At 40.9% G+C, this 15,015-nt stretch overlaps 1 protein-coding gene across 2 annotated transcripts in view; it reads right to left on the reverse strand.

Annotated features, from left to right (window-relative positions):
* suds3 (SDS3 homolog, SIN3A corepressor complex component) overlaps positions 1-15,015 on the reverse strand; it is a 65,955-nt gene that overhangs the window by 8,361 nt on the left and 42,579 nt on the right. For both annotated transcript variants that reach the window (XM_033043103.1, XM_033043104.1), the window contains exons 6-10: positions 8,439-8,595; positions 7,451-7,546; positions 5,912-5,973; positions 5,080-5,101; positions 4,833-4,938 (exon numbers count right to left, since the gene is read on the reverse strand). In XM_033043103.1, coding sequence (XP_032898994.1) covers positions 4,833-4,938; positions 5,080-5,101; positions 5,912-5,973; positions 7,451-7,546; positions 8,439-8,595 — 443 coding nt within the window. The remainder of the gene's footprint in view (positions 1-4,832; positions 4,939-5,079; positions 5,102-5,911; positions 5,974-7,450; positions 7,547-8,438; positions 8,596-15,015) is intronic.

The following is a 15,015-nucleotide window of genomic DNA, read 5'->3' on the forward strand; positions in this document are numbered from 1 at the left end:
ACCCCATGAAGGACCCCTACCACCCCATGAAGGACCCCTACCACTTCCAGCTGCTACGGTCAGGCAAGCGCCTCCGCTGTCACGCTGCGAAAACAGAGAGGATGAGGGAGTTTCTTCCCACAGGCCATCAGGACTGTAAACTCTGAATTCACCAGGGAGTGATTACTGTTGTGTCTTTAAAAAAAAAATGTAAATACTGGTTCTGTTCTGTTGTTTTCCACAATCCCAAGGCATTGCCACTTTCATTTCACTGCACATCTTGTATGTGTATGTGACAAATAAAGTTGACTTGACTTGACTTGACAGGAGTAGGCCAAGTCAGCACCACCATTCAATATGATCATGGCTGATCATCCAAAATCAGTACTCCGTGCCTGCTTTTTCCCCATGTCCCTTGATGCCTTTAGCCCTAGGAGCTAAATCTAACTCTCTCGAATACATGGTTACATAGAGTTACAACCTATCAGACTGGGCTTCAGGCACAGTATGGCCTACTCGGGATTTACCACCAATCATTAGCCGCAAAAATTCTTCCGTGATTAAGAGAATATATGATACTATTTGTATTGCCAGTGTAACAGGGAAAACTATCTTCCTGGATGAATGGCCTGGTAGATTTTTGACTGATTAATGTCACACCAAAAATAATAATTCTAGTGAACTAAACTACCTCAAGGCAGGTGATAATTGATTCTTACAACGTTAATCAGATTGCATAATTGTCTGTTTTTGTTTTAATGACTACATCATTACTCGTTCAATTAGATTCGTTGACTGCAGCTATTGCATTGATTTAGAGAACAATGACTGGATGTGTTGTTTATTTGACTAAGAAAATCAGGTACTTGTCAAAAAAGTTCAAAAAAACTACAGACGTTGGAAATCTGAAATACACAGAAACATTTTGGGAAAACTCAGCAAGCAGCCAACTGTGGACAGATTTTAAAAAGTTTACGTTGTCAGGTTAATAACTTTTCATCAGAATTCAAAGCAAATGAAAATGCTTTTACCAAAATTAATATACTAACCAGCAAATCACCAGCAAAGTGCCCATGAGAGGTCATAGATCTGAAATGTTATATTTCACTCCCAATATACTTCCAGATACTTCTTGACAAGAGTATTTCTACCATTATCTATTTTAGATAATTTTCAACTAATCCTCATTCATTTCACTACCATTGTTTTGAATTGTGTTGCATGCTTTAACATTTATCACTCAAGAAAAAATAAAAGATTTGATAAATATTAATGGCCCCAGGGAGGAGATTAATCAGTCAGCAACATAGGAGTGGTTTGGATATCAAGACATTTCATGAAAGATTTACTCAATTGCTAATAACTACATGTAGATTGAAAGCCTGAGGATAGCAGACACAAGTCAAGTTGGCAAAGGAAATCAGTGAAATATCTTGAGCTGATGTTTATCATGTGGGAAAAATGTTGCCTGAGCATGGAGAAGTGTATTTGGAGAGAATAGATTACTTGGTTAGAGTAAATCAATGCCTTATAATATAACCAATTTGCTCAAAGCACAACTGAGAAATGAAGCTTCAATCTTGAAACGGCCACCTGGCGTAAATTGAGGAAACTGCAAAACATAATTAAGAATTAAAAAGGCATCTGATGCCCCCAACTGGGATAGGAAGGAATTTACTTCTTCAAGATTAGCAAACCAACAACCCAGGTAAAGATCCAAAACAAAAGGTTTTTAAATCAGATGTGCATGTGGAAATTTGACCACACAAAAGCCAAATGAATCAGTTAATCTATCAGCTCAAACTATTATTCAGGAGGATTTAAAGGTTGTTCAGCTTTGATCATGATGACAGCATTAGCGTATCATAATCACAAGGATTTTTAGATTGGTGTGTATTAGTTTAATTGAACAATTAGCCTGACAAACATGATGGTTCTTTTTCAAGGCAGCTCCCTGCTGTAATTTGAATTCAAGGCAAGTTTAACACTGAAGGGGCAGATTTTCCAATGATAATAGACTAACTCCTTATGGATCCCAACTTCAAGCTGCTTAAACAACATGGAATCAGGGAAAGCAGTTTATGTGTATGAATCAGCCAGCGGGCAAAGCAATAGTAGTAAAGTGCAGGAGTGATGACAAAGGAAGATTATCGGTTGCATACTAATATCTGTGCATTAGGCTGCCAATGTTCATTTCCTATCACCAGTTCAAAGAAATAATGATCGATCCAAACGACAATATGGCCTTAAAGGGTTGTTCTTATATTTTAATATATACAGAAGAAACACAATCCCATAATGGCAATGTAGCATGATTCTGAAGTTGAACCAAGCAATAAAAATGTTTGGAAAAAATATGTAGATAGTGGTATCCATTCATATGGAATTTCAATGGCATCTCGGTACGTGGACCTTCAGTATAAGTTTATATAACATTGATCCAGGATTTTGAGGATATTTTTATTCTGGGGAACAAAGGCAAGAAAGAAAACCATCACACAAAGAGATGTAATATTGTGAACTGTGTACTGTTAGGTAAAATAATTATGGTAGAAGTAACTCCACTGGTGTGGCCCAAGCAGTGAGAAAAGCCCATCTCCAAAAGCCTTATAAAGGTTGATGGTGATTTTTAAACATAGAAGAAACGGTTCTTTTAAAGTGTCTGACATCCAGGACATTTTTTTTTAATGGTTTCAATTTGTTTAAAGAGCAATAATAATAAAGAATATTACGATCATTTAAAAAAAAAAACAAAAAAAAACTTGCCTTCCCTTTATATCTCCTTAATATTTGCCCAAAGTTCCTATTGAAATCCATGTGCTTCCAATTCTTAGGCCCAAGTCTAACCGTGCAAAACTAGAGCTCATTGAGGGAATCCGTAAAAGACCAAATGAAACAACAGCAAGAGCAGTCTGGTAGCCCCTCAAGACTACTGCACCATACTGCAAGATCATGGCTGATCCAATCTTAGCCTCTTCACTCCATCTGCCATACCTTACCATTTAATCTAACAATAGAGCAAACTGACAGATTCACTCACTCAAATCTGTCAGCTGATTCTGTGTTTGGACAGTGCCAGCACCAAAATTCAGCCCTTACTCCAAAACAATGTGTTCAGAACATGTTGGTATTAGTCAGCAAGTTCCATCCATTCACTCATCCCTTTACACCCAAACCGCCCCCTCCCCTGGTAATTTCCCCATAAACCATAGGATACATAACACCTGCCTTTATACCTCCTCCTCACATCCATCCAAGGACCTCAGCAGCCCTTCCAAGTGAGACAGAGACAGTCACCGAGTCTATAGCCTTTAGAGATACAGCATGGAAATAGGCACTTCGGCCCACCAAATCCGCACCAACCAGCGATCGCCCCTCACAGAAGCACCATCCTACACACCAGAGACAATTTACAATTTACAGAAGCCAATTAACCTACAAACCTGTACATCTTTGGAGTGTGGGAGGAAAGCGGAACACCCGGAAAGAAACTCACGGAGAACCTACAGACAGCGCCTGTAGTCAGAATTGAACATGGGTTCATGGGGCTGTCAGGCAGCAACTCTACCATTGCTCCACAGTTCTGCCCCCAAACAGTCATATAACATATAAACAAGCCCTTCAGCCCAATGTGCCGATGTCAATCAAGATGCCCCATCTATGCTAGTCCCATTTGACACATGACCCTCTAAACTTTTCCTATCCATGAATCTGTCCAAATATTTTTTAAATGTTGTTATAGTACCTGCCTCAACTACCTCCTCTGGCAGCTCATTTCATATACTAATCACCCTCCATCTGAAAAGGTTCCCCTCAAGTTCCTATTAAATTTGTCCCCTCTCACCTTAAACCTATAGAAAATACAACACAGGAACCGGCCCTTCATCCCACAATGTTTGTGCCAAACATGATGCCTAGTTAAACTGATCTCATCTGCCTGTACATGATCTATCTCCCTCTATTCCCTGCACTTCCATATGCCTATCTAAAAGCCTCTTCAGCACTACTATCGTATTTGCCTCCACATTCACCCTGGCAATGTGTTCCAATGTGCTCCTATCCGTCACCTATCCATGTCCTCCAGGGATGCTGTCTGACCTGCTTAGTTACTCCAGCACTTTGTGTTCCATGCAAGATTCCAGCATCTGCAGCTTCTTGTGTCACTATTAATTAACCTTTATCTTTAAAGAGGTTTGCACTGCTTTACCTCCAAACTACCTATGTTTATATAAAACTCTCAGTTCCATCATTTCAAAGATCAAGTAAATGCCCGCTTTAAATACATTTTCCTCTGACATTTGATCATTTTTGGTTCGTGTTTTTTCTTTCATAAAAATCTAGAATGGACAACTTAAACCTTTATATCACTATAGCTCATACTCATAGCATGCTGTGTGCATCAACTACATCCCCAAGGGAAGTAATCAGCATTATCAGGTAATTGTTCTGTGAATCTTAACTACAATAGCAGCTAGCAATGCTTCAAATGAAGGTTTGGAAATAGTGGACTTGCATCACCATCTAGTGGCCTTTTTATTTTACATCCAGAGGGGAGCAAATGGATATTTGTTCAATCCCAAGTCACACAAATTAAAGAAAAGTATTTAAAGAAATAGAAATTCATACAACTGCAGCTAAACAATGGTGTTATCTTTTATGGTTTTAAAAATATAGTCGAATTACTTTAATAATGTAGAATAAAAAAGTAATTACTAGCTGTTTGACTTCAAAATGTAATGATCAAAATAAACCAAGTCTGTGCTGTAGCATCAAGATGGTGTACATGAATGTGTGCCAATTATGCTGAAATATAATAAAATGAAGTATAGAAAAAATGCGAATTTCTAACTCACCATCTCTTATCATAATATAATTTTCCATCTTCGATTCGTGCTTCATACCTTTGTGCTGGTGCTTCAGCAGGTGTGCTGGGGGGATGCTCAGGAGAAGACGGGGATGCTGATAATAAAAAAAACAATGGGTGAAGGAACAGACTGGAGCAACAAAAAACCTGTTTCGCCAGTGTTTACTTTTACTGTGCAATATTAGTTTTTAAGCCATTTTTATAATCACGCAAATGTATATAACAAGCATAACTACCTGGTCTTTTTGGAGATTTGAGCTGAAAATTAAGAGACAAGAGTATTAGTTTCTTTGAGAATTAAACTTCTTCAGATCACTGACCAATGAGCACAAACTAAGAAAAAAATAATGTAATTGTTTTGGTTGATATTTACATTAATCATCAATTAACAATTCACAAACTAAGCTGCTCTATTTAAAATCCTTTTTAAATCAAAGCTTCCTTTCAGGCAGAATCTGGCCCATTCTGAGTGTTTGACTAATACGCTGCTATAATAAACTGCTTTTCTGGATGCCCATTTTGCCAACAGCAGTTTAGCAATTCAAAATAGGAGAAACCTACAACTATCAATGGGATGAAATTCTTGACATTTTAGCTTGTTCTGAAACAGCTGATCTTCCACTCCAGCCAAATCTTCATCAGACTATGCAACGTATTTAAAAACTAATGACCCATCACCAGTAAAAGGTATGCCCAGCAATCGAGACCGGACATTGGGTCTTCGTGCAAGTATATTTATTTGCTGGAAGAAAAGAAGAATGTCTCATGTATTGATTACCTTGTGAGCAAAATATCCAGACTTATGAACATTAAAAATAATTACAGTATCATTGTTAATATTTTCCACTTCGCAGTGACAAAGGTATCAAAGGTATTTTATTAGTCACATTCACATACACCCAGGTGTAGTGAAGTGAAATGCTTTTGTGTAAATGGTTACAATTTTCTTATCTCCAGTTTTAGTCTGGTCGCATCTCAATTTATATGATGCTTGCCTAGTTTTGTTAGCAAAAACTCTTAGCACATAATCACTTAATTATCCAGTTTTTAGAGTAGCAAGTAAATCACCTTATTAAGAGTTCGCAGATCCTCCATTATCTGTTCTTCTGTTAACAAGTAATTTAACTGCGGTATTTATTGTTAAGCACAACACACCAAAATAGTTTCTAGGATTCTGATTAATATATCACGCTGTAGTGATATAATATATCTTCCTTGAATTAATCACACTTGTTTATTTCTTCTTCTATGTATGGCATAACTTTAAGAGAGTGGGTAAGTTGAAAGGAGGTTTACGTGACAAGATTATTTATAAAGCAACGGAGTTAAGTGCCTGGAACGTGCTGCCAGGACAAGTGGTAGAAACAGATATGATAGCAATGTTTAACAGGCAATTAGACAAACATGAACAGACAGGTAATTGAGGGATACAGAAGACATGAAGGCAGATGTGCAGTTTAAACTGGCATCATGGTTAGCACAAACACTGTGGGCCAAAGGGCCAATTCCTACGCTAATCTGTTCATTACAATATGCATCTTGTCAACCATCAGTCCCAAGCCTCATGCTATGGTCCATCAGAAATCTCCATCCACTTGAAATAAGGCCCTTTTCATACATAGGATTAGTATGGATAATTGGATTAACGAGTCCAAAATGGAGCTTGCCACGTATAAATTCAAATAGTTGCTCTGCCCAGCCTGTTGCGGTGATGTTATGGGTCTCACTGGCAACTAAAATCTGGTATTTCCCCGCTACCATCATGCTTTTATTTCAAACATTTCAACCTGTTTCACTCCTATCACCACACTTAAAAAGCGAATAGGTTCGATCCTCAGAATTCATTGAATACCCAGCCTGCATGGAACTACCACAACTAGAGAGCATTCCTGAACTACTATCTATCTCATTGGTGATCCTTGAGCGATCTTTGATCGGACTTTACTGGCTTTACCTTGCACTAAACATTAGTTTCCATTATCATGTATCCACATAATGTAAATTACTCGATTATAATCTGCGTTGTCTTTCCGCTGACTGGTTAGCACGCAACAAGAGCTTTTCATGTACCACGGTACACGTGATAATAAACTAAACTGAAACTGATCTATCTAACTGCTGAAACTATCATCACTGTATTTTTGTAAAGATAGTTCCAACATTCCAAACACTCCTGGTCTGTCAGGTCTTCTAAGGCTCATCCAAAACTTAACTTACAATGTCACATTCACCCACCACCTGAGGTTTCTGAAAACTGCATTTTCAAATCCTTTCTCACCATTGGATTCTTCTCCAGTTCTCGAATCCTCGGAGATATGTACATGGCTTGTTCATCCCCAAATAACCAATTCACCACTAGTGGCTGCAGCTTCAGAACTTGCTTTCAGGCCTAAAATATTCCTCAAAATATTTTAATCTCCTATCCACCTTTAAAAATTCCATAACTTGGCCCTTAACTGGTAAAATTACAGCCACCAATGGCAGAGTGATTCAATTCATAATTGTGACACAGATGAATAATTAAAACACATCACGTCAATGGTTTACTACAGATCATTAGTATCTGAATTATCTGAAAGACAGATATTTAATTTAACAAAAGGATATCAGGTGCAGGTTTTCGTCTTTTGTCTGGTATTGGAACAGGATCATTAGGTCTCCTCCTCAGCTTTCTGGTCATTATTGGCTTCACCTCCATAGAATCTGCAATATGCAAATACAGTTAACAGCATTGAAGGCAAAATCCCAAGCAATGTTATACTCCTGCACAACATGTAAAGGGCCTGTCCCACTTAGGCTATTTTTTAGGCGACTCAGGCGACTAGGCTGTCGCCACATGGTCGCCGGGGTGTCGCCTGTATAATCGTGAGTAGTCTCCTCTGTCGCCCAAAGAGTCGTAGCGTCTTTCTGGTCGCTGCTGGATTTTCAACATGTTGAAAATTTTTCAGACAGTCGGCAACAGTGGGTTTGACTCCAATGAGCGTAGCTTGACTTCTCCTGACGTAGGTACTGTCGTAATTGTTGCCAGGTTAATAGACAATAGACAATAGGTTCAGGAGTAGGCCATTCGGCCCTTCGATCCAGCGCCGCCATTCAATGTGATCATGGTTCACCAGGTAGGTTGTCGCCAGGTGACGTGGGTGGTCGCCGGTGCTGACTTTGTTTTTTTTGTTGTTAAAGTAATGATTCTATTTCAAATGTTATGTTGAAGGGGGGTCCATTCGCCAGTTATTCGGCAACCTACTACGACTATGACAGTCGCCGGCAGTCGTGTAAAACTAGCCTAAGTGGGACAGGCCCATAACAGCATTCACTCAGTTTGCAAATACTGAAAATGAGCATGACTTCAGAAAATTTAATAAAGTGCATTTGTATTTGCATATAATTCTCTCCCCTTCAGATCGTATCACATTCTACCATTTAAACTACAGCTAAATTCAATGATTAATAATTTTCAATTTAACAGTTCTTAGAGACACATTTTTACTGTGCTACCACAATTCAATTTGTCAAAACCCAAGTCAACTTGTTAACATTGTTAACATCAATATTCCATGCAATACTTCAAGGGACGATAAATTTTAGTTCCACGCACCTCCTGTGAGTTCCATTGTTAGTCTCTCATTCTCAATCATCTTTTTCTTTTCTTCTAATTCAGCAATAAGATTCTCTTTCAACTCAATCTTTTTATCTTCAAATTCCTTCACTGCTGCTTTCTTCTCTTTAATATAATTCCTTTCCACTTGCTCTGTCTGCAATAAGAAACACATTTAATGGCTCATAATAATAGCTTTAAAAGTAAAAGTAGCTTAGAATAGAACCAATCAAAAACTTCAGTATTACTTACTTCAGAATGTACAAATCAAGAGAAAAAGTAGAAAAATATATTGACGTTGAAACTGGTAGAGGCCAATATAAAAGCTTTTTTTAAAATGCATCACCTCATAACTTGCCTGCCCCCTCTTCTACAATGTTAAAACATCACTTTTAGATGATAGATCTTTGAATAAATGTAACCATCTTATACCAAAAAGTGCAATTCTGCTATTGTCACTTAAGAGCATAATCAGTGAGATTATCTTGAACAATTGTTGTAAACAAAAAGAGTCTCCACATGGGCTGCACATTTCTGCTTTTCTACAATTGTTCCCACCAATCCAGTTATGTTTGAGATGAGTAGTTTAAATTGCAGTGCTAGAGAAAAAAAAATCAACTGCAACTATTACGCAAGACTAATGAGCTATTTCGTGACTTTTTCTAAAATCCAAGGACCTCACAATTGGCTGGTGAGGGAAAACGAGAGGATTAGATACAGGATTAACATGTCTATTTTGGCAACCCTACTGTACCTTGAGGAAGGACAACTTGCATGTGTTAATCCTGGCTAAATTGGACCAGCTAGGACTTCAAAATGGGGTTAAGTTTCAGGGTTGCTGGGAGATTTGGTCAAATTGGAATTACTCTCTGCAGAGCTGGGACAGTCTGCGGAGAGGTGCCAGAGTGTCTGGAGCTTAGATACAATTTGCAAGCAAAGAATGGGAAGCTCTGCAAACCCTGTCATCTGGTGCAAAAAGCATAGAATGGATTGGATGGCTGCAAAACAGACATACATCTTGTAAATAGTGGTAAATAATGTTGCAGAGTCTGACTTTGCCAACTGTTAATTGGATGAGGTGTTGAGCCTTGTCTGGGTTTTCTGTTAATCAGGGTAAATGTTTCCAAGTTGACTTAATCTCAAAGTCCGTGTGAATACAAAGTATTGAATTGTTGGATCATTGGGTTAGGAAAATGCCTGTTATGTATGGGGTTAATCGATATTTGTAATTGGATGAGTATGAGACCACCCCCATGTGGTTCGGCCCCTCGAGGTCCCAGGACACATAAAAGTCCGTGATCAGGAGGCTCAGCGTCGATCTTCTGGAAGAGCGCTCAGGACCGTGTAACCTTCTGGAGTGCCTCTGTCTGAGCGAGGCCTAGAGGGCTTGAACAGGCAGACGCGAGGATCGAACCCGCAGTGGGATAGGTACAGTGTGTAATCTGTGACGCGCTTTTGGTAAAATAAAATTAAGTTGTTTCAAGTGCTTGAATCAGTGTTTTTACTGAAACTAGACTGGGACGAAGCTTAGAAACGAGCAATTATCATTGGTGGCTCGTCCGGGAAATCAAAAGACCCCGAAACACAAGTTTGCGATCAAGGTTGCTGAGCTATTTCGATCACGAGTGCAGAAATTGGGCCCACAGTGCGGTTTTCGCATTGAATTTCGGCACTTCATGAATCAGAGCGGATCGACCATTCGCTTGGGAAAGGGTCTAATCAAGATCATTAGAACAGAGTCTAGCAAGCACGGGGGAGTGGTTAGCACGCATTTGGGTTGGAGGCTGGAGTTAGAGGCCCTGGTAGGGTGGGGTTGGGTTAGAGGCCCTTTCCTTGGTTAGAGGCCTAAAACTGGTCGTAGTTGGGCAGACTGCAGCTGCCTTTAACGAGAGCCAAACTCGCTTCATCGGGCGAGGAGAGGCCCAGGGTTAGACTTGGTTTCCGAATTAGGTGATGTATTAAAAGACAGCTCTCACCCTCGATCAGATCGCTGCCGGGAGCGCGAATTGAAAAGGTGCGCTTCGAAGAACGGCATCGATAATTCACAGCGCGAAGCGGCTAGGCACAGGATCCTCGGTACTTAGCAGAGGGTGTGGTGTGTCTGTGTGTAGGTATCTGAGTCTCTCCCTGAAGTTTGGGACGAGGAGACTCGAGAAGGTACCGAGCTTGGATAAACTGGGTATAGATTGGCCGGAATACTCTAGTTTGTTCAAGAATTTAATTGGGCAATTTTAGCTGATTCGAGAGCCCGCGTAGTAAGAAAGATACGCATTAAAAATTAGGAGTTCAAGTCTATATTTGCAGTGAAATTTCCAAATACTGGATTTCATATTGAAGTTCTGCGTAAGGTGGGATTCGAATTCCTGTATATAGAACTTCGAAGTTGGTGCATGTCCGTGATCGATTCCGAATAGCGGCTGATCAACAGTTAATAGTCACCCTCTGGTCGATTGTTGATTAGTACCTGATAGCGAAGAGTACCTGAGAGACGGGAACCTCCCAACTTGACGTAAAGTAATCCGAATAGCGAAGGGTACCACTAATTCTGTCGAACTTAGAGAGGATGGATAGAGGTCCCCCAATAGAAGCCCAGTCTTAACAGAGGGATAGTAACATTCGGGGAAAAAAGCAATCATTTAGGGAATACTACCGCTCAGCAAATAGTGAACTAGGAATGGGAAAATCTTCGGTATCAGAGGGAGAGGTTCATTGCGTGATACCAGCGTGACGCGGCGTCGAGATCGAGTGTTTGTGAGTTGTGCGTTAGTGCTTTAAATCATTTTGTAAATTGTAAAAGATAGCTTTCCGTACTGTTATAGGATCCAGATTTTGTAAATATTCTCTGTATGTAAATAAATTTGGAATAATTAAAAGTTAAGATTTAGATGGTGTTAAGTCCGCGGACCATCATTGTGTTGCTGCTTGTGCGAGTGTTTACAGATTAAAAAACTTGAAGCGAGAGTGTGTTTAAGTAGTGTTTGAATTAGATATTCATATTTGTTTAAGATTGTTTTGTAAGAATCTGAATCGGGGTGGTTTGATCAGGGGTTGTACTCCTTCGATCGCTGCGTCGGGGGAGGAGTCATCCCACTGATTGATTGCGCCACGAAGAAGATTACTTATGCCCCTGTCCCACTTAGGAAACCTGAACGGAAACCTCTGGAGACTTTGAGCCCCACCCAAGGTTTCCGTGTGGTAGCCCATAGGCAGTTACCAGTAAGGGAAGGAATAGGTATAGCAGATTCGGCCAGCGCAGTGAGTATGAATAATCCCCGCGTTCCAGACATCCGTATGCCGTGGAAGCCCCATGAAACAATGGCAGTACTAAACAGAATCCCTGATAGGAAGAAGTCCCCTGCCGCCTTTATAGAGTATTTGCGAACCACCATGCGTGTATATCATGCAGATTCACGGAGACCATACAACAGATAATTAATCCAGCTGAGAATACCAAATTTCTAGTAGCCCTAGGACACCCGACTTATGAAGCATTGGCGGGCGCGGTAACGGATGACAGTGCAAGAGAAGAGGCTGTTTTAACGGTACTTGCAAAAACATTTCAGAAACCAGGCGATTTAAGCCGAGTCCTGGAAATAAAACCAGAGAAGGGTGAAGGAGCAGAAATATTTCTAGACCGCATTTCAAGATTATATATAGACCAATCAGGTGATTTAGACTATCAAAATAGAGTAAGTTCCCCTCAATATTGCGCGGTCTTGTTGAATTGTCCCCCCCACTAAAATAGCGGATTTAATTAAAACTAATAACAGGAACTGGTCTGAGAGCCGAGCCAGTCAAATAGCCAGAGCTGTGAGATTATTGGAAGGAAGGTAGGAACCAGGAAAATTATCTTGTAACTAGGAGAAAGTGAACGCACAGCAAAGGAAGAATTACCAAAACCTAAATCTGAACCATGGATCCCCAGAGTGCCAGCAAATTACAAATTAGGAGAAATTAGGGTCCCAGATTATTCAGACTACTATACTCCCAATCTCGAGCCCATTTCAATGGAACCCAGGGGTAGAATAAGACCCACAATGCTGTCTAACCAATGCTATACTTGTGGAGGGATGGGACATTGGAGTAGGGCCTGTCCAATAAAGGAACAGATGAAAAAGAGGAGTCAAAGAAGGGATTTCCAGGATTATGAAGAACTTAGAGATCCTAGAGAATATAGAGACATCCGAAATCCAAGGAATTACGGGAGGTCCTCTAATTTAAGAAACTACTGGGACCCAAGAAACCAAAGAGAGAGATGGTCCGAATGTCAGGAACCAAGAGAACTCAAGCACACCATTTACTCAAGCTAACCCATTTTCTCAGCCCTGACTCCCCAACCCACTCTGGAATTGTGGGCGTGGAGACATGACCCCTACTCTAGATCCCTCTCAAGTAATTTACCAGAATGAGCGGATTGTATATACTATTATAGTAAAAAGTGGAAATTTTATGGAAGAAAATTATAAACCCTCTTATGATTACCCCAGAAACCCCCCTAGAGCAAAGAAGATTGTAAATCAAGGAGCTTATTTAAACTGCACCCATTCAGGTCACTGGAGTAAGGAGTGTCCAGTGAGAAGACAGAACATAGCTGGACTGAAGAAAAATCAAGGGGCAATAAAGAAAGTAAGAAAGGGAACAAAGAAACTAGCGTGGGAAGAGATAACAACTGAGGAATGGAAATGGCACTTGGGAGAGAAGAAACAAACTTACTGTGCACGAGGAATGGGAGTGGGGAAAAGAAGATATTGAGCTAATGTATTACTGAGTTTTGTGCCTGCAGGACAGTATGTCAACAAGCGACTATCTGGGGAATGAGGTAGAATAATGCACAGACCCCCAAGAACGGGAAGAAGACAGCGAAAGGTAATGTAGCTCCGCAGAAAAAGGTTCACGGAGACCATACAACAGATATGAATTGATACTGTCCAGCAGGACGAATTGATACTGTCCTGCCCCTTTAAGACATTTGGGAAGGCCAGCAGGCAGAGCGACATGCTCCTCAGTATCTCCACTCCCTAGTAACCAACACCATCATAAGGAAGGGGGAATAAAGGACCTACCCTAGTGCCCAACTTTAATATCACCTAGCTACTGGAAGAATAAAAGGAAAGAGAATAAAGGACACTTGAATCATCTCCAAAAAAGAAAGAACACTAACAACTTATAATGACTGTTGGGATGGCTCCTCTTTAGAATTGAATCAGAACAAAAAGGAATTTCTCTGTGATTCAGGGCAAAATACTCACTTTGCGGCAAAATTTAGTTATAAGTAAATTAATTCAAAAAGGGCTTATTGGATACAGTCTCAGAATTGTTAGGGAATTGACTGTTAATTTAGCATTCTTCTTTTGTCTCACCCACAGGAGATAGTCAAAGATAGGACTGGACCATTTAGTCACCATTACGGAAGGGACAGACGTTAGCAGATATCAGGAATTAAGACATACCCTGGAATCGCAAGGTGGTAGAATAAAATGATGAGGTAGATCGAAACTGTATGTTTCCCTCAGAAGATCAATGCTAACCATCTAGAAGAGTTACTTAGCAATGAGAACCCCTAGAGAGGCCCGGGACCGTTGGAGACAGTGGAGGAGGGTCAGGGCGGTGAGTACTTAAATCGGGCGCGGGGCTTGTTTTCACAGAGGCCCGGGACCGTTGGAGACAGTGGAGGAGGGTCAGGGCGGTGAGTATTTAAATCGGGCGCGGGGCTTGTTTTCACAGAGGCCCGGACCGTTGGAGACAGTGGAGGAGGGTCAGGGCGGTGAGTACTTAAATCGGGCGCGGGGCTTGTTTTCACAGAGGCCCGGGACCGTTGGAGCGAGTGGAGGAGGGTCAGGGCTTTTACCAAAACCCGTAACGTTCCACACTCCATAGGGAGGGTTTCTGGTGGAAGCCGCTGATTGGCGGAAGCAGACTAGTGGAAGCAGCTGATTGGGTACAACCTCAGGTTAGCATTTCTGCTTTCTGGTTAAAGGTACAGTGCTTTAATAAAGGTACAGTGGGCTAAAGGTACAGTGCTTTAGTAAAGGTACAGTGCATTAGTAAAGGTACAGTGGGCTAAGGGTACAGTGGGCTAAAGGTACAGTGCATTAGTAAAGGTACAGTGAGCTAAGGGTACAGTGGGCTAAAGATACAGTGCTTTTTGTTTATATAATAAAGGTGCAGTTTAAAGGGCAAGAGGGAGCAGCTGTTTGTGTCAGATACCTGCTGATTTCTCCCAGCAGTTTCTATTGTATTATACTGGTATCGGATCCAGGGTAAGGCGAGAGAATGACAGTCAGAGCAGTGTACTGTTCTGGATGTCAGATGTGGGAGGCCATGGTGTCGGATGGCCCTCCAGACGTCCACATCTGCACCAGGTGCAGAGAGATGGGGCTCCTAAGGGACCATATTAGGTTCCTGGAGCAGCAGCTCGATGACCTCTGTCTGGTTAGGGAGAGTGACGAGGTCATAGAGGGGAGTTATAGGGAGGTGGTCACTCCAAAACCACGGGAGAGTGACATGTGGGTCACGCTAAGGAAGGGCAAGGGGCAGAGGTAGGAACGAGGGAGTACTCCAATGTCGGTACACCTTG

The sequence above is a fragment of the Amblyraja radiata genome, chromosome 25 (assembly GCF_010909765.2).
Source record: "Amblyraja radiata isolate CabotCenter1 chromosome 25, sAmbRad1.1.pri, whole genome shotgun sequence".
NCBI classification, from domain to species: domain Eukaryota; kingdom Metazoa; phylum Chordata; class Chondrichthyes; order Rajiformes; family Rajidae; genus Amblyraja; species Amblyraja radiata.